Source organism: Mycteria americana, chromosome 6 (assembly GCF_035582795.1).
Source record: "Mycteria americana isolate JAX WOST 10 ecotype Jacksonville Zoo and Gardens chromosome 6, USCA_MyAme_1.0, whole genome shotgun sequence".
Lineage (NCBI taxonomy): Eukaryota > Metazoa > Chordata > Aves > Ciconiiformes > Ciconiidae > Mycteria > Mycteria americana.
The window spans coordinates 17,374,240-17,400,268 of NC_134370.1; the positions used below are offsets into that span (position 1 = coordinate 17,374,240).

General features: G+C 38.5%; 1 protein-coding gene across 1 annotated transcript in view; it reads left to right on the forward strand.

Moving 5' to 3' along the window:
• LOC142411927 (gamma-aminobutyric acid receptor subunit pi-like) overlaps nt 1-26,029 on the forward strand; it is a 66,179-nt gene that overhangs the window by 21,532 nt on the left and 18,618 nt on the right. Inside the window, exons 4-8 of the mRNA XM_075506591.1 lie at nt 5,387-5,490; nt 16,053-16,120; nt 17,555-17,772; nt 18,445-18,527; nt 23,621-23,758. Coding sequence (XP_075362706.1) covers nt 5,387-5,490; nt 16,053-16,120; nt 17,555-17,772; nt 18,445-18,527; nt 23,621-23,758 — 611 coding nt within the window. The remainder of the gene's footprint in view (nt 1-5,386; nt 5,491-16,052; nt 16,121-17,554; nt 17,773-18,444; nt 18,528-23,620; nt 23,759-26,029) is intronic.

Below are 26,029 nucleotides of genomic sequence, written 5' to 3' on the forward strand. Positions count from 1 at the left end.
ATGGAAATGGACCATTTAAAATACATTCCTTCTATAAAAATGGGGAAAAAAATATTCTTCATAAGTAATTCTAATAAGAAAACGCAAGCATGGACAGGTTAAACATTGCGACTACCACCTTTAACTGAAGTATTTAAAGTCTGTTAGCCAACTCTTTGTGTAGAATTGCCTAACCTATTTGGTCTCCCAGTAAATTCCTCAAGATAAGATTCTGCCTGAGCTTTAGTTCAAGTGGGTGTGCAAACATGTGTTTAGATAAAGCCTCCACCTGGTTGTGAGGGCAGGTGGAACAGTCCCCTGAAAGGGAGTTTAAAACATCCATCTCCCCCACCTTCTCCAGTGCTATAAAGAGATCTTTGTCCAGAACACACGCTTGCTCTAATTCCACCTTCCTTCCTCGTCAGCTGTGACTTGCCACACTCTATAATCACTGGATGATTCGTGACTTTGCGGTAATAAAACACTGCTAAGAGACCAACAAAATTTCAGAAGCATTTAAGTAACAAGGAGGCAAAATTCCCTGAGAAGTTCAGCCTGCAGTATATAATTGCCTTCATTTTATCAGGCAGAGTTTGTGAATCCTCTCTTACAGCTTCACATGGCTAAGAGCATCCAGAATCACAGACAGTTAATTCCTGTGTAGGGTCCATGGAGTTCTGTGCACGCACGGCACCTGTTTAGCTTGGACACAAGTTCACGGCATTGAGCTGATCCGGTCACGTTGCACCCAAATCCAGACAGGGGCTGAGAAGCAGCCCTGCCCCTTGGCTAGCTCACAGCCAAGATGATGCCTAGGTGCACAAATGCCTTTTTCCAGTGCACAAATCAGGAAGGTTTGGTGAAAGTGCTGTTTAAAACAAAAACTATCCTGCTTGGCACTTAAACAGAGAAATATTTCTAAGCAATCCAAGGACCAAGGTGCACTGAAACAAGGGCCAGGATTGCTCCTTAAGTGGCCCCTTAGATATCCCATTTGTATAAGCTCTGGCTAATGTGTGAAGAGAGTTTCCTCCACTGGGTACTTTATAATCAATAATGGTGTGGGGTTGTTTTTTTTGTTGTTTTTTTTTTTTTTTTTTTTTTAAGTTTAGAGACAGCCAGAGCCTCATCTTCCCTGTCATGTACAGAGGACATGATCTGTCACAACGCACGTGCTAACAGTGTCACACCAGGCTACCAGACTCCACCTTACTTTCTAGCTCTCCCTTCCTGAGTGACATTTCTTAGCTTCACTTTCAGCACTTGACATTAAATTACGCTACGATCACATCATAGACACGCATACTAAAATCAATATCCAGGGGGTTGCCTGGATGGTCACTTTCCAGGCAATATGTTTATTAAGAAGTAAAAATAAAAAAATTGAGGCAAATTTATCAGAGTAATCAATAGAACTTACACTTCAAATCATTATCAGGAATCAGCTTAAGTAAATATATGCTATTTGATCTCAAGAAGGGCTCCCATTTGTTTCAGGAAGAGTGTTTTCAAATTAAAGAACGCTAGCCTGGGTTTATAGGATCAGATCCAGAAAATTCTGTGGGATGTTTTTATTTTTTTGGCAGAGTTTAAGAGCACTTACATTATTTAAGTATTTGTTCCTATATCTGGTAAGTGGTAATGTAATGCTACTGTTTCAACCTCCCCAATTAACCAAAAACCCGTGACAGTGCTGGCTATTTTGAAGCAGAGGATTAATCAGTCATGTAGGTGATTCTGCTGCAGTTTACCTACAAGGACCATACAAAAGCCTGTATCCTTGAGCACGTCAGGTATGAAACAAGAAGTAACACAGGATGTTGGTATCTGTAAACCACTCGCCTGTCAGTGGGTTGCCCGAAACATGCTTTTTTTCCCCTAGCTTTTCCTGAGGGGGGTGTTTCAAAAGCTTGCTCAGACTGTGTTTGGCATTTTGTTTCTCCCTTCTCTCAGTTCTAAGGTGTTTCTGCCTCTTTCATGTTCCATAACTTCTGACAAAAAATAGCCAGGAAAAATATTCCCGTACACATGTCTAGACTGTACTTTTAAGTGGTGATATATACTACTGTTTAGGGCAGATGTTCCCTTTTCTCCCTCCAGTTACCCAATTCTGTTAATACACTAACTTGAAAGTATCTTAAATAACAAGCAGTTGTACCTTCCAAGTTTAGCCTAGCCTGTAAAAATACTAAGTTTTTGAGCCATAAGAATAACTAAGGAAATTAAATAATTATAATTCAGCTTTTACAAAAGCAAGCATGGGTCATTGAACCTGAAGAGTTTAAAACATGTATTATACATTGACAGCCCAGAACAGACAGATATTCCCAGCTGCCAAATAAATATATATTAGGTTTTCTTCTATAAAACCTATTCTCTCCTCAGCGGCTGGAACAGCTGTTTCAAGGCAATTCCATACTTAGATGCATGCCAATGTATTTCAAATACATCAAGAAAATGGAGGAACTAAAACATATGCAGTTAGTTAAATATAACACCACAAATACTGGGTAAAAGAGAAGCTTAGATGCATTGATGAGAAGATGTACATGCATAAGAGGAACGAGTCTCAGCTTTTACTGTTATCCTTTGTGATCCCTGCATAAGGCTGTATGACAAGAATACAAGAATGTGTGCAGCTGTGAGCTCCCTCTTGCCTGGTGATTAATGGGGCGCATGAATCGAAGAGCACTTTAAAGGAAACAGGGCATCCTCCCTTAAAATCTAGATAAGCAAAACCACTTAAGGCACGTACCATCTGTAGGTTCCTTGCCTTTCAAGACTGACAATCTGCTTCTGAGTATCCCCAAAGTTACCAGGATGGTAACACCACACACTCACGTTTAGGAGGCGTCAGGTTCCTCTTATATAGGGGCTTGCTATGATAGTACTTCTCAAAGATTACATGGCAAAATAGCACACAAGTGACAGTGCCCCATTAATTCACAGCCTCGATTACTGCACAACAGCTTTCCCATGCCAACAAGTTCTTACTTAACCATAAAAATCAAAGACCAAAGATGTGAGGCTACCCATCATGTATTAATGAGAGAAATCAAGAATTACCTCAAAGGGTACCGCAGGTGATTTAAGGGAAGGACTTCCATACAATGATGCCAAATATTTAAGATATATTTCAGAAAATAGGTGTTAATGATAACACACCAGACCACTCTGCAATTGCATACTGATCAGCAGAACAATATTATACCCTTGTAGCGGAAAAGGAACAAATTTTCCTTTATTGTTTCACAATATGTGAAAGTTATTCAAGAACAATCCAGTAAAGCTGTGAAATTAAACTCATGCAGCTCATTGAAGACCTAGCTAAAATGACATGTAAATTACAAAAGCAGAAATATCTTTTGCAAGTACAGTATTTAAGAAATGAATTAAATTCAAGTACATTTCTAATTCCAACACTTTTGTGCAACATAAAAGTAGCCTTTTCATTTATATTCACACTTCAACTCCACTTGACCATGCTTGTTTCTTTAGGACACAACTTACAGGAGAAGCATTGCTTATTTCAATGCTGGCATTACTCAAGACCACACTTAATGTTAAGTAAAGTAATAACATAGTTCTCTAGCAATAAAGAGATAAAAAACAGGGCCAAATAAGGGAAATAAATAGGATAATTCAAATATCTAAGCTATATGACTTATAAGACTGCTAATGAAAAACAGCTACTTATATGGGAATAGGGTCTGGGGAACAGAAAAATTGCACAGCAAAAGCAGCACTTCAAGACAGTGGACACCACATCTAAAACCACAGTATGATTTGGCCATGTGCATTCAGTGAGATCATCTTGGCATTTAAGTTTTGCTAATCTAAGATACTGGATTATTCCTAGCGGATGAAAACCACAGTTTCCTGACAGAACAGCTCAAGCTCTCCGAGAAACATAGCAAAATTGAAATCAAAGGAGCAAGCTTTGGAATGCTACAGGAGGCCCAGAAATATCATTAGAAAGAGCAAGCAGAGTTTTCAGGAGCAACTCTGGGAGAAATTGGGAAGAAGAAATTCAGCAAGAATTTAGCAGGACTAGGAAAGACCACAAAACACTGGTACCCCCTTAGCCATCAATTTGTATTTACATCCTTCTCCCCAGGGCTGAACCACCGCAGCTACGGCTCTTTATCTGCTGTAGGAGAGCTAAGGGGCAGAGCTACTCACTCGTAGTGACCAGTCGCTTTTGGTGTGGGGGATAAGAAACATAGAGATCCTCTCCTGGTGAATATGGTGGTGGCTGCTCGCTGTCAGCAGAGACGATGCCTCTGCCCGCAGCCAGCTGGGCTTCCTTGTATCAATCAATTATTTGCTTCTCACCTTCATAACTAAAGAAAAGCCATACCTGCACTGTTCTCAAATCATGGGCAACGAGCAGTCAGTACCACTTGTGTTTTAATTTATGAAGAGCACAGCCTGAACCTGTGATGGGTGAGCACACCCTGCTCGCCCTCTCAGGGTGCTCGCCTTAGGGGTTAGGCAGAAATTAAGAGCAAAGCTATGATATCTTTTGCTCTGGGACTGCTACTTACAGTGTAACAGCCCTTAATGGCCCCAGTGTCCCTCCCACAGCTGCTAACCATCAAGACCCATAAAAGGTGAAAGGGGGGGGAATGTATAAAAATGAATCCTGATGTGGGCTGAGTAAAGAATTGTGATTCATGTATGTGTCTTCTCTAGTCCTTTCACTCATCCTCCTGATGAACCTCCCAAGGAGACTATTGCAGGGGCCCAAGAGCAAAAATTGTAATTCCTTATTTATGTTTGATTTCTGTGGATCATAGTTGTAGCTGTTTCTGAACAAAGGAGTGGTTTGCATTCTCATTATGCCTCACTGATTTTGCCCAACAGGATTATTTCTGTAACCTGTTTAAAAATTGTGCTGTAAAAGCAGCATTTTAAAAGTGTTTTTATGCACTAATCTCTGAGGCTGGTTTCTGTCTCTCTCCAGGAGCTAAACTGAATGTATTTCATTATGTAAAAAGAAGCTTAATTTTAAATGCTGAAATAAACAATCAACACCCCTCCCACATTCCTAGATTATAACAATAGTGCCCTATTTACAGAGACGGTATTAAAGAAGACTGAACTATTTTCTCAGGTGAGGTGTTAAGAAATGATAGACTCTAAAGAAACAATAGACTTTAAGGTATAAACGTGGTATTTTTTTCCAATAAGAGACTAATATGGATTATAAAATCTGATATTTTCTAGAACATTATTTTTCTACAGTGCTGTGAAATGCAAATATACAAGTGCTTCATGATATGTTATCTGATGGGCAGTAATTGCCAGTAACCTGGAAACTAATAAAGCATTTTCCTGGAATGTCATCTCTGCTATAATTGATGATGTTCTTTTAAAACATCCTCACTTTTTTCATTCCTTTTAGGTCAATGCAAATTCCTGAAGCTGAAGGAAAAGGTGAAATTCTGCCTCCAACTATACAAAAAATAATAAAAGGATACAACAAGTATCTACGACCATTTTTTGACAGTAAGTAGAAAACCCTGTTTCAATAAGATTGAGCCATAACGTAATGCAGTGCCTGAAACTCAGCAATGAGAGAAAATGTTTTTTCACTGTACTTTTTTTTCTCCAATATTTGACAATGACTGATCTAATTATACATTATGTACTATGATATAATAAGATATAGTGTAATAGCTTTTGTGGCCTAAGGTGAAACATATATATTCCAGGCATTCACAAGCAAAACTTCCAGACTCTGTTAGAAACTTGGCTATCAATGTTCATGTGTCCTCAGTGAAATAAGCTGTAATACCTTACCTATTTGAAAGCATGATTCCCCCTAATTTCCTAAATAATAACTATAAAAATTTTGATTAAAGATAAGAAAGCTTTATATATTAAACTGTTCATAAAAGCACAGGCAAATCTTGTTACTATACCAAGTATTATGTGCATCTACTATAAGATTGCAAGAGACTTATTTAATAAATGCTTCTTGCCTTGGATCTTAAAGGTCACTGAACTGGGCCACTGCAGAACTGTGAGAGAAAATGAATCAAAAATGTCAGTTCCCTGTGTAAGAAGGCCACGGTCACCAGGTTGGAAGACCCACATAGTCTACCGCACCAAGGCTGATTTTACTGCCCTGCAGTGCAGTCAATGTTAGGCACCTGAAATCTCAGTGACAAACATCTTCCTTGCTTGAATTGGGCTATTGCATGTATCAGAAATACTGAAGAGTTACGAGGCAGGGTAAAGATCTCGCCCTGGAGTAACTGCAGAACTCTGAAAAAGAAAATATTCCGTATGTTGAAAAGATGCTCAGCTCCACGTGTCTGTTGGAAAATAAACTTTCAGAGTGAATGCTAGGCAATAGCTCTTAAAGTAGATATTTCGAAATGTTAGAAGTTTCAAATGAAGACTTTTATATCCCTTTATATCCCACTTAAAAATGATTGAGGAGTTTCTCGGACCATACTATTACCTCTTGCCATCCAAATACCTGGTGAGACTATCAGCTTGTTCAATAAGGGCACACCAGATCATGTGCAATTTCTGAACCCATTTCATAAAAATATTAAGATAAATCTGTATTTTAGGTTTAGGAGAAAGGGAAACCTATTTCATCTGTTTGGTTTTATTGTAATTGTCTCAGCTGCTGATACAACTGCTGTAAAGTATTTACATGGTCTAAGAAGATTTTCAGCAAAATAAAAGTAATGCTAATAAATAAACTAACCCCTTCTCATCGGAGATGATGCATGATGGAAAATAACTATATATTCAGTGGCCATTAATATCTTTAATTCATCACTTCATGCTAGTACTAGGGATATGTTGGCACTGCCACGATGGATGTGCTTTGGTAGACAGCAAACAGAATTTCATTGCAAAATCCTGTGATAGTACTTAAGACCAACAGTAAAGCACTTCTGAGTTATGAGTCTCCTTTTTCTAATGTGAGCCAATTTTTTTCTCAGCTGTTGTAATGCAGCAAGGCTATAGCTCTTTCTCTGCCTGGGAATTTTGTTCAGAGGGATGCTGTGGACTTCCTGTGGTTGCCTGGAAATCCCAGAGGAGCTCAAGCAGAGATCGAGTCTATGTCATATGCAGAGCTAGGCTAGCACTTCCAGACAGCGCAGCATCGCTGCATATGCTCACCGCAGCTCAGGCATGCAAACGCTGTGTCTCAGAAATCTTTGATGGATCTATGTTAGCCCTACTGCTGAAGGAATGGGATGAGACTCTGAAAAATACATTTTATTGATGCCATTTCTAAACGCAGGGTTGGTGGTTTTGTGAGAAATGACTTTTTTGTAGGAATAATTTAGGTTAGGATGACCCGGGAAGCGTTCATCCTGATTTTTTGACCTGTAGCTTTTTGCAAGATCACTTGGGATAATTTTCCATGTGACAGAGGCATGTGTGCTCGGGGTGGGGTGGGGAGTGGTATCTGCCCAGCCCAGACCCCTCTCTGTTACTGGCAAGGTGGGCCGCAGCTTGGATGAGATTCAGGTCCAGGAGAAGCTATTGCTCTTCTCAGAAGCAGAGCCAGTAAACAACCTAAACCCTCAGCTTAACAAATCAGTGGATTATACTGATCTGTGTGACCACAGCTATCCTAGCTTTGTTCCATGTATTATTTTCCTTATTTCTATGGATATTGTCTGCCTGCAGCTGTGTACCTTGTATCTGTTCTTCGTGGGAAAGATTTCAGTATAACGGGCTTTACTCAGAATTATATCAATGGCTACAGCACACCTGCTAAATAGTTGATGAAGCCAGAGTATTAATTTAGTCACTTACACCTCTTCTGTGACTCTTTTTTTGCCCTCCTTATCCCCCCAGATCCTTAATTTCTTTGGTATGATATTTGCATGTTAATAGTAAGAGACTGACCAATCAAAAGTGGATCATAAGATGAAAGTGCTGGTTAAACTTGAGTAGACTAATGAACAAATGCATGGTAAAACCATAAACTGGGGTATTCTGGGGTAATCTGGAGATTATCAGCTACTATAAAAGCCTGCACAGTTCTAATTGTATCAATTTATCAGTGCTGGTTTACTCTGAGAAGGAAACTTGTATTTCTAGAAACATGAATAGAAAAGTATGTATGTGCATATTAACCCCAAGATCTATGTTTGCTCTCTGAAGTGCATGAAAGAGTGCATAAAGAACTGGCTGGATGGCCGGGCCCAAAGAGTTGTGGTGAATGGAGCTAAATCCAGTTGGCAGCCGGTCACAAGCGGTGTTCCCCAGGGCTCAGTACTGGGGCCAGTCCTGTTTAATATCTTTATCAATGATCTGGACGAAGGGATCGAGTGCACCCTCAGTAAGTTTGCAGATGACACCAAGTTGGGTGGGAGTGTTGATCTGCTGGAGGGTAGGCAGGCTCTGCAGAGGGACCTGGACAGGCTGGATCGATGGGCCGAGGCCAATCGTATGAGGTTCAACAAGGCCAAGTGCCAGGTCCTGCACTTGGGCCACAGCAACCCCATGCAATGCTACAGGCTTGGGGAAGAGTGGCTGGAAAGCTGCCAGGCAGAAAAGGACCTGGGAGCGTTGGTTGACAGCCGCCTGAATATGAGCCAGCAGTGTGCCCAGGTGGCCAAGAAAGCCAATGGCATCCTGGCTTGTATCAGAAATAGCGTGGCCAGCAGGACTAGGGAAGTGATCGTGCCCCTGTACTCGGCACTGGTGAGGCCGCACCTTGAATACTGTGTTCAGTTTTGGGCCCCTCACTACAAGAGAGACATTGAGGTGCTGGAGCGTGTCCAGAGAAGGGCAACGAAGCTGGTGAAGGGTCTGGAGCAGAAGTCTTATGAGGAGCGGCTGAGGGAGCTGGGGTTGTTTAGCCTGGAGAAAAGGAGGCTGAGGGGAGACCTCATCGCTCTCTACAACTGCCTGAAAGGAGGTTGTAGAGAGGTGGGGGTCGGTCTCTTCTCCCAGGTAACAAGTGATAGGACAAGAGGAAATGGCCTCAAGTTGCACGAGGGGAGGTTTAGACTGGATATTAGGAAAAATTTCTTCACCGAGAGGGTTATCAAGCATTGGAACAGGCTGCCCAGGGAAGTGGTTGAGTCGCCATCCCTGGAGGTATTTAAAGGACGTTTGGATGAGGTACTTAGAGACATGGTGTAGTGGTGGTCTTGGCAGTGTTAGGTTTATGGTTGGACTCGATGATCTTAAAGGTCTTTTCCAACCTATATGATTCTGTGATTCTGTGATTCTGTGAAAGGATTTGCATAAAATGGGAACCTAGTATGTGTATGTTGAAACATTGAAATACCCAAAAATAATATCCTAAAGTCAGCCTCTTTAAGACACTTGGCTCCCCCCCCCCCCTTTTGGGGGGGCCAAGATTTCTTTGCTTTCGAAAGTGTGCATATTTCTGTTTATTTGTGTGGTCAGTTAGATATGCACTCATAAATATGCATGAAGAAATTCGTCATAAAACTAGATGGTATTATTTGTTGCCATCTAGAGTGCTTTGAGCTTAATGTTAGCTAGTCATAATGGAGCACTGAAATGTGATTTTTATCAAGTGTGAGAGGGCCAGAGGTTAGCTTGAATTCTGGAATAACGTAATTCAAAGTCATTTCAAAGTTATTTGTCCTTGAAATTTTTCTTCAGGCAGGAAATGGGGATTTTTGAAGTGATGCTTGCTGCCAAGATACAATCATACTCTTACAAAATCAGTGACACTGAACTTCTTAATATTTAGCAAAATGTTTTTTTAGTCCTGAAAAGAAAGCATTAGGTATAAACAAATGATCATAACATGAAGGTTCCTTTTTCCTAAAGCCAGGAGAAACAGAAATATTTACTAGTCAAGGAAATTTTATGGCAGCTCCTAAATTCTTAGTTTAGTTTAATAAGCCCTCCATTTGTCTATTTGTTTGTGTTTGGCCCTTGTGCTGGGACTGGTAGATGACTGGAAATTACGTTAGTGAATACAACTCTGCTAATGTCATTAATGAGGGGATTATGAAGATATTTTTAATTTGAATCCAATGACTGTGCATAACAACATAAAAATTGTCATATCCTCTCCTTGCATGGATTGGAACTAATAGATTTCTAGATTTTAAGCCTGGATTAATCTCACCTTACTTTAGTCATCTCCTCCTCCACAAGTCACCCCTCCAGACCCTTGCTACCCAAATGCTGCCGTTTATGCCCAATACAGACTGTCATTCACATCTCTAGGCACCTAAATTAGGTGCCTAAAGTTGGATTAGCTGAAGCCAGTCATAGTATGTGAAAGATTTGCAGACTAGTAAAATCGACTGAGTGTTTTATATTTGTCCATGGTGGGTGGCACATACCAGTTACCAAATTATGGGGGTGCTTTTACACAGGGTTTAGTACAGAGGGATCCCAGCTGGACTCATTACTTGGCTCTGCCCTCATCTGAATGTTACTATTACGAATGTTCTCTTTGACTATAGCATTTTAATGTCCCTCTTTGAGCCGGTTCGTCAAGCAAGTCTTAATAAACTGAACAGATAGAGCTGGGATGTTCCATTAGCGAATTAAAAAATTACCTAATCTAAAATGATTTTAGCCATTCTTTGGACTGGAATATGAAATACTCTTATACTAGTGTTAGTAGATAGTACCCCTTAACGTGATAATATCCATCCTAGACTTCTAGATAGATGTGAAAGTCCTCTATAGCAAAGCTGACATAAGGGATTTAAAAATGCACAGTTATTTCCCTTAAATGTGCTACATAACCTTGACACTTTATCTCAGCAATACAAGCTGATTTCAACATCAGGTTTTCTGCTGAAACTGTGTAGACCAATTTTATAACTTTAGGTGCTGTGCCAAACCTCTCTGAATTAATGAGCAATTCCTGCTGACTTCAGTGAGCATTGGATCAGGTTCATAGAGTTGTTAAGGGATGCATAAAATCTTGTAAATAATTTTATACAAATAGATTTTGTTCTGTGATTGAATGTGATAATTTAAGTGTTCTAATTAAAAAGAGAGAGACTAGGAAAAGGTCACAGCTAAGTATATTTGAATATGGAAGCTGCTTTCAAGTGGTATAGAAAAGTGTCATGCTTAAATCAGTTATTCGAAACCACATTTAAAAGATTATTTTCCTTAGCTTTGTAATGAGTAATACATTTCATGGTTTTGAGGTTTAAATTCAAGAAAGTGAATTAAATCTTTGAGTCCAACCTTCCATGTAAGACCAGTCATAATTTTTTTTTCCTCAAATGTTATTTATATTAAGTTCCATGAGTTTAATTAGATGAAGGCATTTTAATCCTCAGAAGTTTACAGGTTACCCCCCAAAAAGACCAGGAGATATCAGAATATTAGCCATGTCTAAGACCCTTTGATTTTGTGAGACAAGCTCACAGGGTACCTGAGAAAGAAATACCAAATAATCATCATCTAAAGACTATTTTATGTACCAGTTAGTCAATGTCCAGTCCTTTAGACAAAGGCAAAAAGCCCAGAATATATATGGCCAGTTGTATATTGGAAAAAAAAAAATTATTTTGAATCCCTACTGAACCCTTAAAATTGTGATTTAATAAATCAATGACTTGGTGCAAAACTGTAAACTTCAGCATACAGATGGTAATGTAGATTTTCCTTCCTTTCCCATGGAGATAAGAGACACTGTGAGACCACCACTGCCACGAAAGCCAGCTTCTTGCATGCAGGACTGTTTGGTGTGGTGTGGGGGGGTTGGTTTTTTTTATTTTTTTCTCTCCTGCCCCTAAATGTTGAGTTCTAGAGACTCTAAATGATGAACAGTGATTAAGTTCCGTTAGAAAAAAATAAATTTATTTTAAGTTTCATGTTGTCTCTAGCTTCCATAAACTGGGATCTTGCTTTGCTTTATCAGGGAATGTGTACAACGTACCACTGGATACTTCTTCTGTGCACTTACTGACATTGGGCAAGTCACTGCTCAGTCTTCTCTTTGAGGAGCCGAGTAAGTGCTGTTCCTTAATTTTCATGTTACAAGCTTTGATATTAAGCTGCCAGAGTTTTTTGTCTTCTGGAATATTTCTCTCTCTCAATTGAACTGTCTGTTTGCACATTTTTTCCAAATGTGGAAAACAAATCTTGTCACAGTAATCTCATAACAGTCTTGCTAATACAGTCTAGATTGCAAGATAACTTAATTCTGTGTATTGCTCCCCACTGCAACAGTGCTTCTGCCAAAGCATAATATGGAAAGATCATGTTGAAATGATTATCTGTGACAAGCTCTAAATCCTTCTCAAAGGCACTGCTTGCCAAGATAGTTTCCTATCCTGTACATACTGCCTGCGTTATTTGTCCCCACGCTAACTGCTTGCATTTGACTGTATTAAAATATGTTTTTTTGACAAATGATTTAACAAGCTGTTATTATTACGATCCCCACCAATTTTTGTCTTGTCCACAAACTGTACTAGTGAAGCTACATCACTGTCTATAGATCATTGATGGGAACAAATAGGATGGAGGCTGATTCCTGCTAGAAATGGGTCTGTCTTCTGATGTCTTCATATCAACATTTACAGTTGAGATCTGTCAGAGGCCTCTCTTAATCTGTCCAGTCTCTTCACGTAGTGTATGTTTGTCAAGAAAGATGTCTTGTGGTGGGAAGTTAAATGCACCAAAAAAATTCAAGTGTAATATATCACTTTATCTGAAAGTCCCATAATACTCTAAAACAAAGCAAAGCTGGCAACCAGGCAGACAAAAACAGTTTTTCATGAAACTATAATAAATTGTTCTAGTGATACTTTTCCTTCTAATTCTCTGTTAGAGTTGCATAGTATTTTATCCAGCATTGCTGCAAGGATGAGGTGTTCTTTCAAAAAGCCACCCCTTTTGAGATATTTCTGAATGTCAGAATTGTTTTAAGTTTTCTTAAACTAAATGAAGAAGAGCTGGTACTAACAGCTCAGCACTGGTAGTTCATGATAGTGCCGACTGATTTTAGTAGTCTTCGGGTTACAAATGCATACGTGACACAGTGGTGGTTTACTTTGGTGGGACAAAGTTTAACAGACTGATCATTGCAGTGACCCAAACTTAACTTTTAGGTATGCTATCTGCCACTCTTCTGGCTGCTTTCCCATATGGGATTACTGTGAGTATCTGTAAAGTGCATAAAGTAACAGTCTTTGTACATAAATTTCAGTAAAAGTTAAAATGTATGTTAATCAGATTGTGCACCCATTGCTGTAACAAGGCACACCCTTTGGTGTTTCTTTGCCATGTTTTGAAGATTCCTTTCGCTAATGGAGGACAGACTGACTTTAGTTCTCTTCTGAAGATCGGTAGATTTCTTCTGAAGTTGTCATTATACATACAATTCCTGCCAAACATATGGAAATGTAGGAACTGACTGTCTCATTTGGTCCACTGCCCTGTTTTTGACACTGTCAGCAGGAGACCTTTCAGAGGAAATTCAGGGGAAACCTGGTGGATAATTATGGGAAGACTCATTCTGTTATTAATACTTTGTTTATTTAGTAAGGCACCATAAATTGTATTTAGCCGCACACACACACACAAGAAATTAGCATTTAACTATTCATATTGTTCTGATTTAATTAACTGTTAAAGCAAAGCTATTCTCAGTAGCTTGTATTGTGTTAATAAAGACCCCTTCCATAACTGCACAACTCCTGCCTGGCACGTTGTTGTATCAGAGGGGATGTAATTTCCTGCTGAGTTTTCATGCGTGCTTGGCTCGACAGGCTGGCTGCACAGCACAAGCACTTGGGTTGTGAAGACTGTCAGGGCTAGCAGGGCAGGATGGCTTTCTCCTGGCTACACTACCACTCCTTAGCACTTGAACCGCGAGGCAGGTCTGTGCTAGGACAATCGATTTGAGCTTGAAATACCTCTTAACCGAAGCTAGATGTCTTTTGGTGGCTGGGAGTCACCCAACACTACAATTCTGTTGTGTTACTCAATAACATTTTGAAAAATATGGCAACAGGAAAGAAAGAAGGAAGAGATGTACAAAGTCCTGTTTCTGTGATTCCAGAAAAATTAAATCTAATCTAATCAGTAATCTTTCTGGAAAGGCAGCTTTTCCTCTCAGATGTGTAACAGTAGCACTGATGATACTGAAATGCTGCTAATGAACATTTCCCCTAATCTGTATCACCTTAACTAGGCAAGGATCAAGTGTTGTTCCTACCAAGAAAATATAATAGGAAAGAGTCTGATTATTCCCAGACAGAATTCTCACATAGCCAGCTGAACACTGCATTGTCATCTCCTTCAGATGGTCCATTGTTAAGCATATGCCTTGCGTGATGAGGTTCCCCCCAAATTCTTGTGTGACTGTTGGCAACAATATGCTGTTACAGTCATACATGGGAATCTGTAGGAAGGCTTTAAAAAAATCAGAAAATGGATTATAAATCACACTTATTTTTAAATTTAATGATTTTTGAGGCTTTGATGCATCTTTTGAGGCTGGCGATGTTGTACCTGTAATAATGATATAGTACAGTGGTAAACGTAAGTATTGATTGACTCTGTTGCTGTTGCACCCTAGAAAGTTGGGCTGAGTTTCGTAGAGTGAAGTTTTTAACCCTGGAGGAACAAAACATAAATGTATTCTTGGAGTACCAAAACCTGAAAAGAATGGAAAGAAACAGAAGAACAAGCTGTCAATGGTCTGAGAACTCTTCAGTCAAACGATTTTGTTCCAAAGTTAACCTCCAAAGTCCTCTTCCAATAGATGAACAATTTCTTCTAATCCCTGTGTACAATGTATAATATGTATAATAAACACATAGATTACCATCAGGGGATGCTGCAAACCTACAGTCCTGTTTTAAGCTGGAGCTTTATATTCCAGCTTTCAACTGAGTCCAGAACGAAGCATTTATAGATTCTTTCAGGAGTGCCAGATGTTTAACAACTTTAACACATGCATTACAAATGGAAATTATTTTGGGGAAAAAAACCCTCCAACTAATACACTTATACCACCTAGAATGACACATTTTTTCTTTAGTGTTACTCAGTGGGGTCGAGTTGGACCCCATCTTCCTCTAGATGCCGTTTGGGGGCATATGAGAGCTATGTATATAATGCATTGCAAGGAGCCAAGAGCGTGCCTGGGATGCACTGGCACCATCAGCTACATAGATCTTACCTGAAGTATTTCTGCATTTCTCAGTACTGCATTCTCTGCTTCTCAATTACTTGGAAAGATGCAGTTATTTAATATGAACTTCCTTGTACATGTCCTCTGTTAATTATTCTGCACATATTCAACCAGGAATAATGTCATGTTTCCATGAAAGCTCTGCACAAATTCTGCATTTTAAAAGGCACAGCTGGTGATCTTCCTTCTGACACTGTAAAATGCACATTCACGAGGAAACGAGAGTCTGAACATACTAACATGACAATGACAACTACTTAGGTAAGGTGTTTAATCACACTGAATAAACCTTCAGCTGATATTAATATTAGAAGGAGAATAAAATGACGAGTTTTCCTTTATAAATGCGAGTATTTAAATCACAAGTTAACTGCTAATGGTCAAAAGCAAGACATTCAAATGCAGTCACACAATATAGACAAGATATTCTTAAATAGGCAGTAAATAAAGTCACTCAGCTGTGCCATCTGGATATTAACCATGTGACATTGCCAGGTGCAACTCCTTAGTTCGCTAACATCTGATGGACCAGATGTTGCAACTGGAAGAATTCTTTCTACCGCTCTGCACCTCGGAGCAGAAGGGCGTGACGTGCCATGGGGATTGTACCTTCCGCACCTTGTTGTACAGTATTTTCCCCAGCACTTGTTTTCGGGGGGAAAAAATCATACAAACCAGGAAATATTTAGGAAATAAAGCGTGTTTATTAAGCCCAAGATACTGTTCGTCTAGAATTATTATATTTTGGATACAAAATTGTTAAAATTCTTTCATAATCTAAGTTTGAGGAATATTTCCATTTAAAGAAGCTACTAAACATTTAGAAAAAAAATGGATCATATTGTGGAAGACTTTGTAGCCAGTTTTCCTGAGCACTGAGTATTAAAGAACTATGTGCTAGATTCTGACTTTGTCTTTTTTGCAGATGGTCCTGTGTCAGTGGGAATGAGTCTGGATATTGCAAGCATTGATACAATATCAGAAATAAATATGGTATTGTAGCTTTTGCAATCTTTTTTGTTTTGCTTGTTGATAAGCTAATGTCTTGTGTTTACAGCTGCTGGCAATGTGACTTTGAGGCTTTTCTCCTTGTGCAGTCAGTGTGTGTTAGGATATGGAATTTTATTTTTCACTACAGATAGTGGTTATAGTGGTTATAAGTATAGAAATGCAGATGCAAATCACACCTCTCACAGATACAAACAGAAATTTGCTACTGAGTATTAATCTTAATGAAAGGCATGTAGACCAGTGTTTATTTTCCAGATGAAATGTCTAAATCTATGCGTTTCAGAAAATTAAAGATATATTCATGTGACTTTGAAGCCACTCCCTTCCCTTGTGATTAGACACAGCTGAACTCATATTGTTTTTCTCTTTTACTGTCACACATTAATTTATTCCAGCTGTGTTTTATTACATTTGTATCATCTGTTTTTGAACAAACTATGAAATAGAGTATACTTTTCTGATTAAAGATCCTCCATTGGTACACAGAAACAAAAGGCAAAATTCATTAATCAGATATTCAATATTAGAAAACATTTGTGTGTATATATACATTAAAAAAGTGTGTACACACATAAATATATATATTAAAAAATAAAAGTGTATATATATAAAAGTACCTCACCATTTCATTACTCAGGCTTCCACAGAAGTTGAATATTAGAATCCCTCTGTACTTAGTAAGTATTAGTTAGTATTTAGAAAGGGGGAAGTAAGGCAGAACTTAAGATGAACTTATAAGAACACACCATGAAATTTGATTAAAAAGGTGCTAAGAAATTGTGTGATTTTAATGTAAGACTACAAGGTATATCTGAATTGAAGGTGAATTGGGCTGAGGCCGAGGCTTATATTCAAGGTCTTGATAACTTTGGCACCAGTTTCCCTTGCGATGCTGAAAGGATAAATTGTGCTAAAAGATGATGATTCCCTTCCTATTTCACTAACTTCTTTTTGTCCCTTTGTCTATCTGAATTTATACAACTTTTCCCAAAGTTTTCTTAAAAAATGCATTATTTAGTAGTTTATGTGAGCAAAACTATGTTTGCAACAACTTACATAAATCATACTAAAATTTACAGATTTACAGAGCCAGATTATCTGCTTACAAAACTCTGATGACTTCAGCTGATTTATAGCCCCAGCCTTAGGCCATCAGCTTTTACTGTAAAATTCCAATGACTGTAAGAACAAAATCTACTCCAGATAATATTTCTTAATGATGTCAACCTCACATCAAGTGCTGGAAAGCTTGGCAGTACAAGAGCCAGTACAACTACTATCGGAGTGCCAGCATTTAAGAATGGGACATGGAGCGTCACAGGCTACTTGTGCCCAACAGCTGGTTCCATATACTTTTGTAAAGCAGAATATAATACAGGCTTGCTCTGTATGACAACTTTGTCTTTTCTCTTTCAGGACTACACGGCTACCATATTTCTAAGGCAGCGATGGACTGATGAGAGACTTTGTTTTGATGGTAATAAGAGTTTAAGCTTAGATGGTCGGCTTGTGGAAATGCTTTGGGTGCCGGATACCTTCATAGTTGATTCAAAAAAATCTTTTCTTCATGATATCACTGTTGAGAATCGTCTTATAAGAATATACCCTAATGGAACAGTCTTGTACGCTCTACGGTATGTATATATCACATACCAGCCTTCATATTTGGCTTCTACTTACATTTTAAACTTTCCAGGCTAGCATAATTTTATACTTAAGAAATTGATCTGTTTGTAAAAGTAGAATATGCATGGTCTTGTAGCTTTATGAATATATAATATTATTGACCAATATGATTAAATTCTTAAATTTAATAATAAGTCTCCTTTTCTTCCCTAAATAGACCATGTAGCTTTCATGTAGACCAAATACAGGAGTTGCATTTTGCCATCCCAGTTGTTTTGCAATGAAGTCATCACAGAGGAAAGCAAGCTGTGATGATTGATTTGCATTATTTATTGCGGATTATCATTTAGAATAGATTTTGATAACTATAACAAAATTGTGAAATACTGCAAAATATCAACAAAGGAAAGTGCACGCTGTAAGTGAGAAGGGAGCAAGGGGTGGCCTTTGTAGACTGCCACTAAACTCAGCTATTCTGGAGTGGTTTTCTGTTTTGGTCTATTACTCTTCCCCATTAGATACCAGTAAATACTAGATTTTTTTTCCTCGCAATAGATATTTGCTTGCAAATATTAGTTCAAGAAGGATACATGGCTTATTTTTATTTTTACTGATGAACAATTTTATCCCATTAATAATCAGCAATACTCTTTTTTTTTTTTTTTTTTTTTTCTTCCAAGGATCACCACAACTGTTGCATGCAGCATGGATCTGACAAAATATCCAATGGATAAGCAGACGTGTACTTTGCAACTGGAAAGCTGTAAGAAGCTTAATACTTATTATTTTTATACAATTAGAAAAATATCTGTGATCTTTTTCAAAGGCTGCTAGATATTATTATCAAAGAGGCTGGAATTTTCAAAGAAGCCAAAGGATGGTATGTGACCAGTCCCTGCTGAATTACAATAGTATCTGTAAACAAAGATAAATGCACGAGGCATCACTGAAAATAGCATGGCAGTACTGAAATGCTGCCATGCTATTAATGATTAAACAAAATCTCAGGAGATTATCACAGGCCTGGTTTTGCAGTGCATCCTGCAGTTATTCTGTTGGTCTTCAGGGGGAGTTCTGTGAGCAGACATTTTCCAGCACAGCCGAGAAAATATTTTTTATTTGTTTTTCTCTTTCAAATACTATGTATTTTTTTTTTCCCTGAGGCACAATCCCTTTAGGAAAGAAAGAAATTAGAATAAGGCTTATTTGTAAGGCATAGAGTTCATATTTAATTAATTTACTGTCTTCATTCTGAAAAAAAGGTAATTGCATAGACAGTTCTGTTCTGAGATGGATATGTACAGATCTTCCTATGACTTATTTAATTGTCTCTATGCCAGTGCACTGGGAAAAAATGTCATCAATTGATGGACCAAGACTAAATATACCTTTATAGGTTCTATTTTATCAATCAATGTCCTCATAATTTTCATTAAAATATGCTCTCTAATACTTTGTAGACATGGCCGCTTTGCAAATACCCAAACGTGCATGTTTATAGTTAACTTTTTGCTGTTATTCATATGATAAGACTCTATCAAAATATTTTTGCATGGGATAATATAAAAAGATACCCAATCCTGTAAGACGAAAATATATGTTCAAATATATGTCAATACATATTCAAAATCTTTTGCAAGGTTTTTCAGTACTTGTCAAGTTTTATTCTTTACCATTTCAGGTGGGGGTGTGTGTTCTTTATCTCCCGTTGGTAATGACCAATTAGAAGATTGCTGCAGTTTCATTTTAGACAGAACCAAAAAAGGAATCAACCCCAAAACCTTCCTTACACAGGAGTCCCTCTAGGATCAGCAGTTTTATAAGATCTGTTTAACAAATAGTGATTTGAATTAGAATTTGGATTTATGTCTAATTTATTTTCCTTTGGAAGAGCATATTGGTAAGTCAACGCATATGGTTTTATGTCAACAGCATTGCCTAATGAGTCATTTAATATTTTCTCCAGTTCCAGAATGAAATATATGTCCCACAAGTACTTAAATCTATTTGACAGGATTAAAAAAAGGAAAATTCCCCATATAATTAAAATTAAGCTTTTTTCAGAATGATTCCATCTGCTTTTTCAACAACACACAAGTGTCTCCTGTCCAAGGGGAAAACATAGTAATGTCATCACAAATGTTCTCATGACATTGGTGTTTAGTTTTAAAGAAAACAGCTAGAAGCAATAAATGCAAAAGGAGAGAGTGTGCCTTTAGCTGTGGTCTTTTTCTTCAGTGCACTGTAATACTTTCTTTTGGGTATGCTGGAAATGGTGTTTACCCCCTGTCGTGGTTTAACCCCAGCTGGCACCTAAGCACCACGCAGCCGCTCGCTCACTCCCCTCCGGTGGGATGAGGGAGAGAATCGGAAGGGTAAAAGTGAGAAAACTCGTGGGTTGAGATAAAGACAGTCTAATAGGTAAAGCAAAAACTGTGCACACAAGCGAAGCAAAACTGGGAATTCACTCACTATTTCCCATGGGCAGGCGGGTGTTCAGCCACCTCCAGGAAAGCAGGGCTCCACCATGCGTAACAGTTACTTGGGAAGACAAACACCGTCCCTCCGAATGTCCCCCCTTCCTCCTTCTTCCCCCAGCTTTATATGCTGAGCATGACGCCATATGGTATGGAATAGCCCTTTGGCCAGTTGGGGTCAGCTGTCCCAGCTGTGTCCCCTCCCAGCTTCTTGTGCACCCCCAGCCTCCTCGCTGGTGGGGTGGGGTGAGAAGCAGAAAAGGCCTTGACTCTGTGTAAGCACTGCTCAGCAGTAACGGAAACATCCCTGTGTTATCAGCACTGTTTCCAGCACAAATCCAAAACATAGCCCCATCGTAGCTGCTATGAAGAAAATGAACTCTACCCCAGCCAAAACCAGCACACCCCCTCATGAGATAAGCTATGGCAATTTATAGATGAATAATGACATCATCCTAGAATATTGCTTGCAAATACCATTACCTGGAATTAAGAATTGTGAATGCAAGCATGCATATACCTCCACACAAATACCAACGTGTATAAATAAAATGTAAAATATATAACAAATATGTGATCTGAAACAGTGTTAGGCCTTTTATTAAGTGATTACTAATGTAATCAATCAATATTATCAAGTAATGGCTTTACACAGTAAAACATCCCTAGTGGCCTTTACAACATGCTATTCTGTTATTAGTAGTTAATAACATTAATTGATTTATACTTTCTACACAGGAAAAAACATTTCAGCCAAAACCTCGATTGTTTCTTTCTCCCGTTATTGCAACACTTTAGAAGGTAGTAGAGGCATATGGTAGGAGACAGGGTTGCCACTCTGAGTCTCTGTTGATATGGCAGATGTGACATTTGGGGACTCGGAGGGCTCCTGTCTCGGTTGGTGCTGCCTGGGGGTTCATGCCCTCTGCCATGCGGTAGGGAACCCCACCATTCATTCACACTGGGCTGAGGGCTTTTTTCCTCCCCCTGCCCCCAGCCTCCAGTCCAAATACATATTCATGTTTTGGGCCCATCTCTGAAATTTTATTTCCTTTTTGAACTTGTCCTTTAGCATTTATTCAGTGAAGAGCCATGTGAAGGCACTTAACTTGTGCTTGACAATCAGGGGAAATTAAAATTAGCAACAGAAAGGTAAAGAAACCCATTTGTATTAGGCATTATGAATGTTTAATCCCAAATTTACTATTCCTCTAGTTAACCCTGTTGACATTAGCTGTTCGTGCTGTATCAGTAAAGTACAGGAATGAGATATTTTGGGCTTCAGGAATTAGTTACAATGAAAACTCAGTGTCATGTAAAGAGAATAGAGATTACTTGTAAAAGCCAAATAACATGGCTTAAGGATTTTGTCTCTATAAACTTTTAAAACATTTTATAATTAGTAAAATATTAATCCCCTGAATAAAGAATAACTTTGCACAGGGGGAGGACTGTGCTATTTAACTTTACTGACTATTGGGAAGACTCTCCCCATGAAAATTCTTCACAAATAGAGTTTTGGAATTAGTGTTTTCAAAGAATTTTCATAGCAAGGATCACCAAAACCTACTAATTGTTCGGCTAATGAAAATACTTTGGAACAAAAATGGTTCTATTAAAGCAAAACAACCTCCATTTAGAGATATGCTTGTTATCACCCATCCAGGCACTGAGAATTTCTCCCATCTCACACAACTTGGAAGACTGAATATCTTGTAAAGAGAAATAAGAGTTTACTGTGGTACTCTCTAGCTCTTTGGACTTTATTTAAATATCTGCAGTTATTTATACTGAAGGAAAGTAAAATGAATCCGTGCCTGGAGTCATACATAAAAACTGCTTCTACGAACCTCTTTGTTTTGACTGAGGACAATGCAATCATTTGTTGATAGGAAATGTTACTTTTATTTTTCATCTCCCAAATCTGGGAAATTTCTCAGCATGTGGTTTTAGAGAATTGGGAGTTTAGCTTGGATGTGCATGCTTTGGGCTTAGTCTTGTGACACAGCAGTGTTTTGGCTTTAATTGCTATAAATGTGATAGTGTGAGCAGAGATGCCTGGTCATGATACCTTTTCAGAAAACTGCTAGTGATACTGAAAACAAGATTTACACTTAACGAATGGTCAGGGAAAGAATTTCCAGGTGAAATTCTCATTTTAATTGGTAACCAGCATAGTGTTCCCTTGAAGTGAGATTTCTGAACTCCTGTTTTTCCTACGTTAAATGGCTGTAGGAAATCAGTTCTTTTTTGTCATGGCAAGAAACAAAGCCATTAACTTAAAAATATTAAAATGTTCTTTGTATTTTAATGCATCTCTTTTTCTGTGATTTCAGAGCTTTGTTCTTTTTGCAGCATATACCCTTGTGCAATGTATTGCATTATTGTCTCACTGTAGTTTACTTACAATTGGCTGGAGTCTAAAAATAATCATCAGCTCATGTTTCTGTCCCCTAAGCTTAGCTATTAACTTGCACAATATAAGTCTGTCAAATACAAGAATGATTGATCTAAGTAAGCTAAAGGAAAAGATGTTCAAATGCTCCCTGTTAACATGTAAATTACATTAACATAATCTTGAATTAATCATATACACTAGTCTGAAAATTGCCTGCCTTTTAATATAATGGGAAAAAGCTACAGAGGTATTTTAGCTATGATTGTGCCGCATATTGACAAGTGTGTGCAAAATACAGTTGCCTTCTGATAGATGATTCGTGTCCCGTCTCAGCTCCTAATTACTGCTTGAAGGTTAAGAGGAAATCTCCCGGGGCCCCTGAAGCATGCCACGCTGTTGAGCCTGCAGAAACATCAGCGTCTAAGCTGGTGTCCTTGGGAAGCATCCAAGCTCCTAAGCCAAAATGTCGTCCCAAGTGACGACCCAAGCCCAGCTCAGAGCACGGCGCCAGCATGCAGCAGCCCTGCTGCTCTCCTCACCCCTTTGCTTCTACCGGGATGAGGACCAAATGCACTGCATCGAGAAACAGCAGCCTGGGGTGCAGCAAAGGGCACGCCTAATGTCCAGTCCAAATGCTGGCAGTGCTGTAATTCATAAAAACTCTATTTCCTTACAGCTTAATAGCTTTAGCCTTTAGAATACCATGTGGTGCTAATCTCTTTTATTAGTTTGTCGTCTATACTAGAATAAAAGATATAAAAAAGACCACCTCCAAAAAAGTCAGCTTTTAAATGGTAAGACTTTGCATGTTATTGGAGTTTTGTTGCAAACAGGCATTACGTTCTGCCAAAAGCCGTCATTGTTTATGTCTAATTGTACTTTTAGACAGACAAATAAGAAACAGCTGAACCATAAGTGTGCTCGACACAAATGAATTATTGTGTAAAATAAACACTTTTGTTGGCTTGTGTATCACTACAGGGGGTTATAACATCAATGATGTCATGTTTTACTGGACTAGAGGAAATGATTCAGTTCGAGGTTTGGACACGCTCCGACTGGCACAATACACAGTAGAAGACCACTTTACCTCAGTGTCTGAAGCAGTATATGAGACAGGTAAAAACACCCTTCTAACACTTTCTAGGTACAGTTTGGAATATGGCTCTGGAAACAGAGCAGCATTAAGGAACTGAGCACATTGCTTTCTCTTAGGATGACGGTCTTCATTTTCTGCTAGATCACATTCTTGAAACCATACATAGTTTTCCAGATGTTACCAGCAGAGACCCTGCTAATGTAAACATCGAGCGTTTTTGAGCACTTTCTGGGAGGCTACACATTATCTAAAGAATGATAAACAAGAGATGTACTACTACTTCCACGTAATGTCAGGGAGAGCTCTTGTGAAGGAAGAAGAGCCTGTAAATTGGGCATTTAAATTGGAGAGAGAGCAGGGACCCTGGCTACCCAGCTCAGAACAGTTCCCAGCCTTCCTGGAAATAGCCACTCCAGCTTTATTAGGCAAGTCAAAAGCTTCTATTTGGCCATGGAAATTTCCTTGAGTATGCTGGGTGCTTTTACAACTGCAAGAAGTTGGGTTTCATGGGTAGTGCTTGTTGGAGTTGCTCTTTATCTGCGGCAGCCTCTGTCAGACCTGGTGGGCAGCAGAGCAGGTTGCCCAACCTGAGGGTCCTCTGCCCGGGGAAGGGTCAAAAGCATTTCCACAGACCTGCTCTTCTGCTGATCTTAGGAAACTGCTGTAGAAAGTTTCCTGTAACTGCAGGACTTAACCTCATGAAAGAGTCTTCTCCTGTTTATTTTCCAGAGATTTTGAAAGGGCTTTCAGAGAGTTCAAGACCTGCCAAAACTGCCTTATGCTCTTTGAGTTACCCTTAGGTCCTTTGTTGCTGTTCTTCACTGCATACTCAGTTTCTTTTCTGCCCAAGCCAACACGCCGACCGAAAGGGTGATCTTTAAATGAAGACGTACACATCCTTCAAAGCTGTAGTTTCACCAGAGCACATGTTACTAATTCTGAATCACAGAAATACAGTTTCTCTGTTCCACTGTTGGGTATTTCTGCTTTAACAATTCAATGCAGAGAAACTTTATGATCTAATTTTAGGTATTAATTCAGGCTAAAAGTCAAAGTTCTCTAAATGGATATAAAAGTAGAAATGAAATACATACTAGCAGGCTCTAGGATTGCAAAGTATCTTGCTGCTTACGTAAGTGACATCTGCTTGCCTTCCTCCTCTTTACAGCTTCTGGGTAAACAACATCAGGTTCAATCAAAGGAGAATAATCCTTTCCTGCTGTTCTGCCCAGAAGTGTATTAGGACCTGTTCACCATACAGGAAAGAAGAGGAAACCTACTTAATTCTTACCACCTTCTATCATAGAGTTCAGACTCTAAAGCCAAAAAAGTTCTATTATTTTTTTACCAAATAGAATAAAACCAATTTGCAATTATAACTGAAGAGGCATGATCAGATGAACCGTGCTCTTCTTTTCAGTAAATGATGCTGTCCTTCTCCCTTTATGTTGGCAGGAATCATATGTATAAAGTCAAAAGCCACTTTTTCTTTTAATTATACATTTTAACACATGCAACTTAATTTGATTAAAATTTCCCACACCTGCTTGATTCAATTCTCCCGTTCAAGAAAGGCACGTTATCAAGTGCTACACAGTACTTATTTTAAAATGAAATCTCATAATTCTCTTAATTTTCTATTGAATCATTATGAATTAGGTTCTATTTTCTACAGATTTTTTTTTTAGGAAAGCAGTGCCTACTGTAGCCCATATTAAAAGAAAAAAGCAACCAGATTATGGAACTATGTAATCAATTTTGAAATGAAAAATGATGCTTTGCATTTCCTTAACACCATTAATAGGTATCTGAGAGTATTTTGTAAATAACAGTTACGTTATAAATAACATTTATTTATAACAATTATGATTCAAAAGGCTAAAGCTAAAGATAGAAGAGCTGTGCGTAGTATTTCCTAACTCAGCAAAAAAAGCAATCAGGATTTGATACTCTGTGAACTTGAACAGAGCATACAGCTGCTGTGCAAGTGAAATATTGTACAACAATGCAAAGCCCAAGTTTGCATACAGCCACTGATAGAGCCAAATTTAAAATGTAGTCAGCAAAATTCCTGCATAAGTAACTTCAGTAAATTTAAGAAAAGGACATTGTGGACTAATCTTGTTTATGGAACAGCATGTATCACATAATAGTAATTACATTATTGTAATCACATAATAGTAAGTCACTTTGAATAATGTTAGCCAGATTGCTGGCTAGGGTTTGGTGTTGATTTTGTTTTGGTACAGACCAACTTCATTTTGGACATGGGTAAATTAAGTGCTAGAACC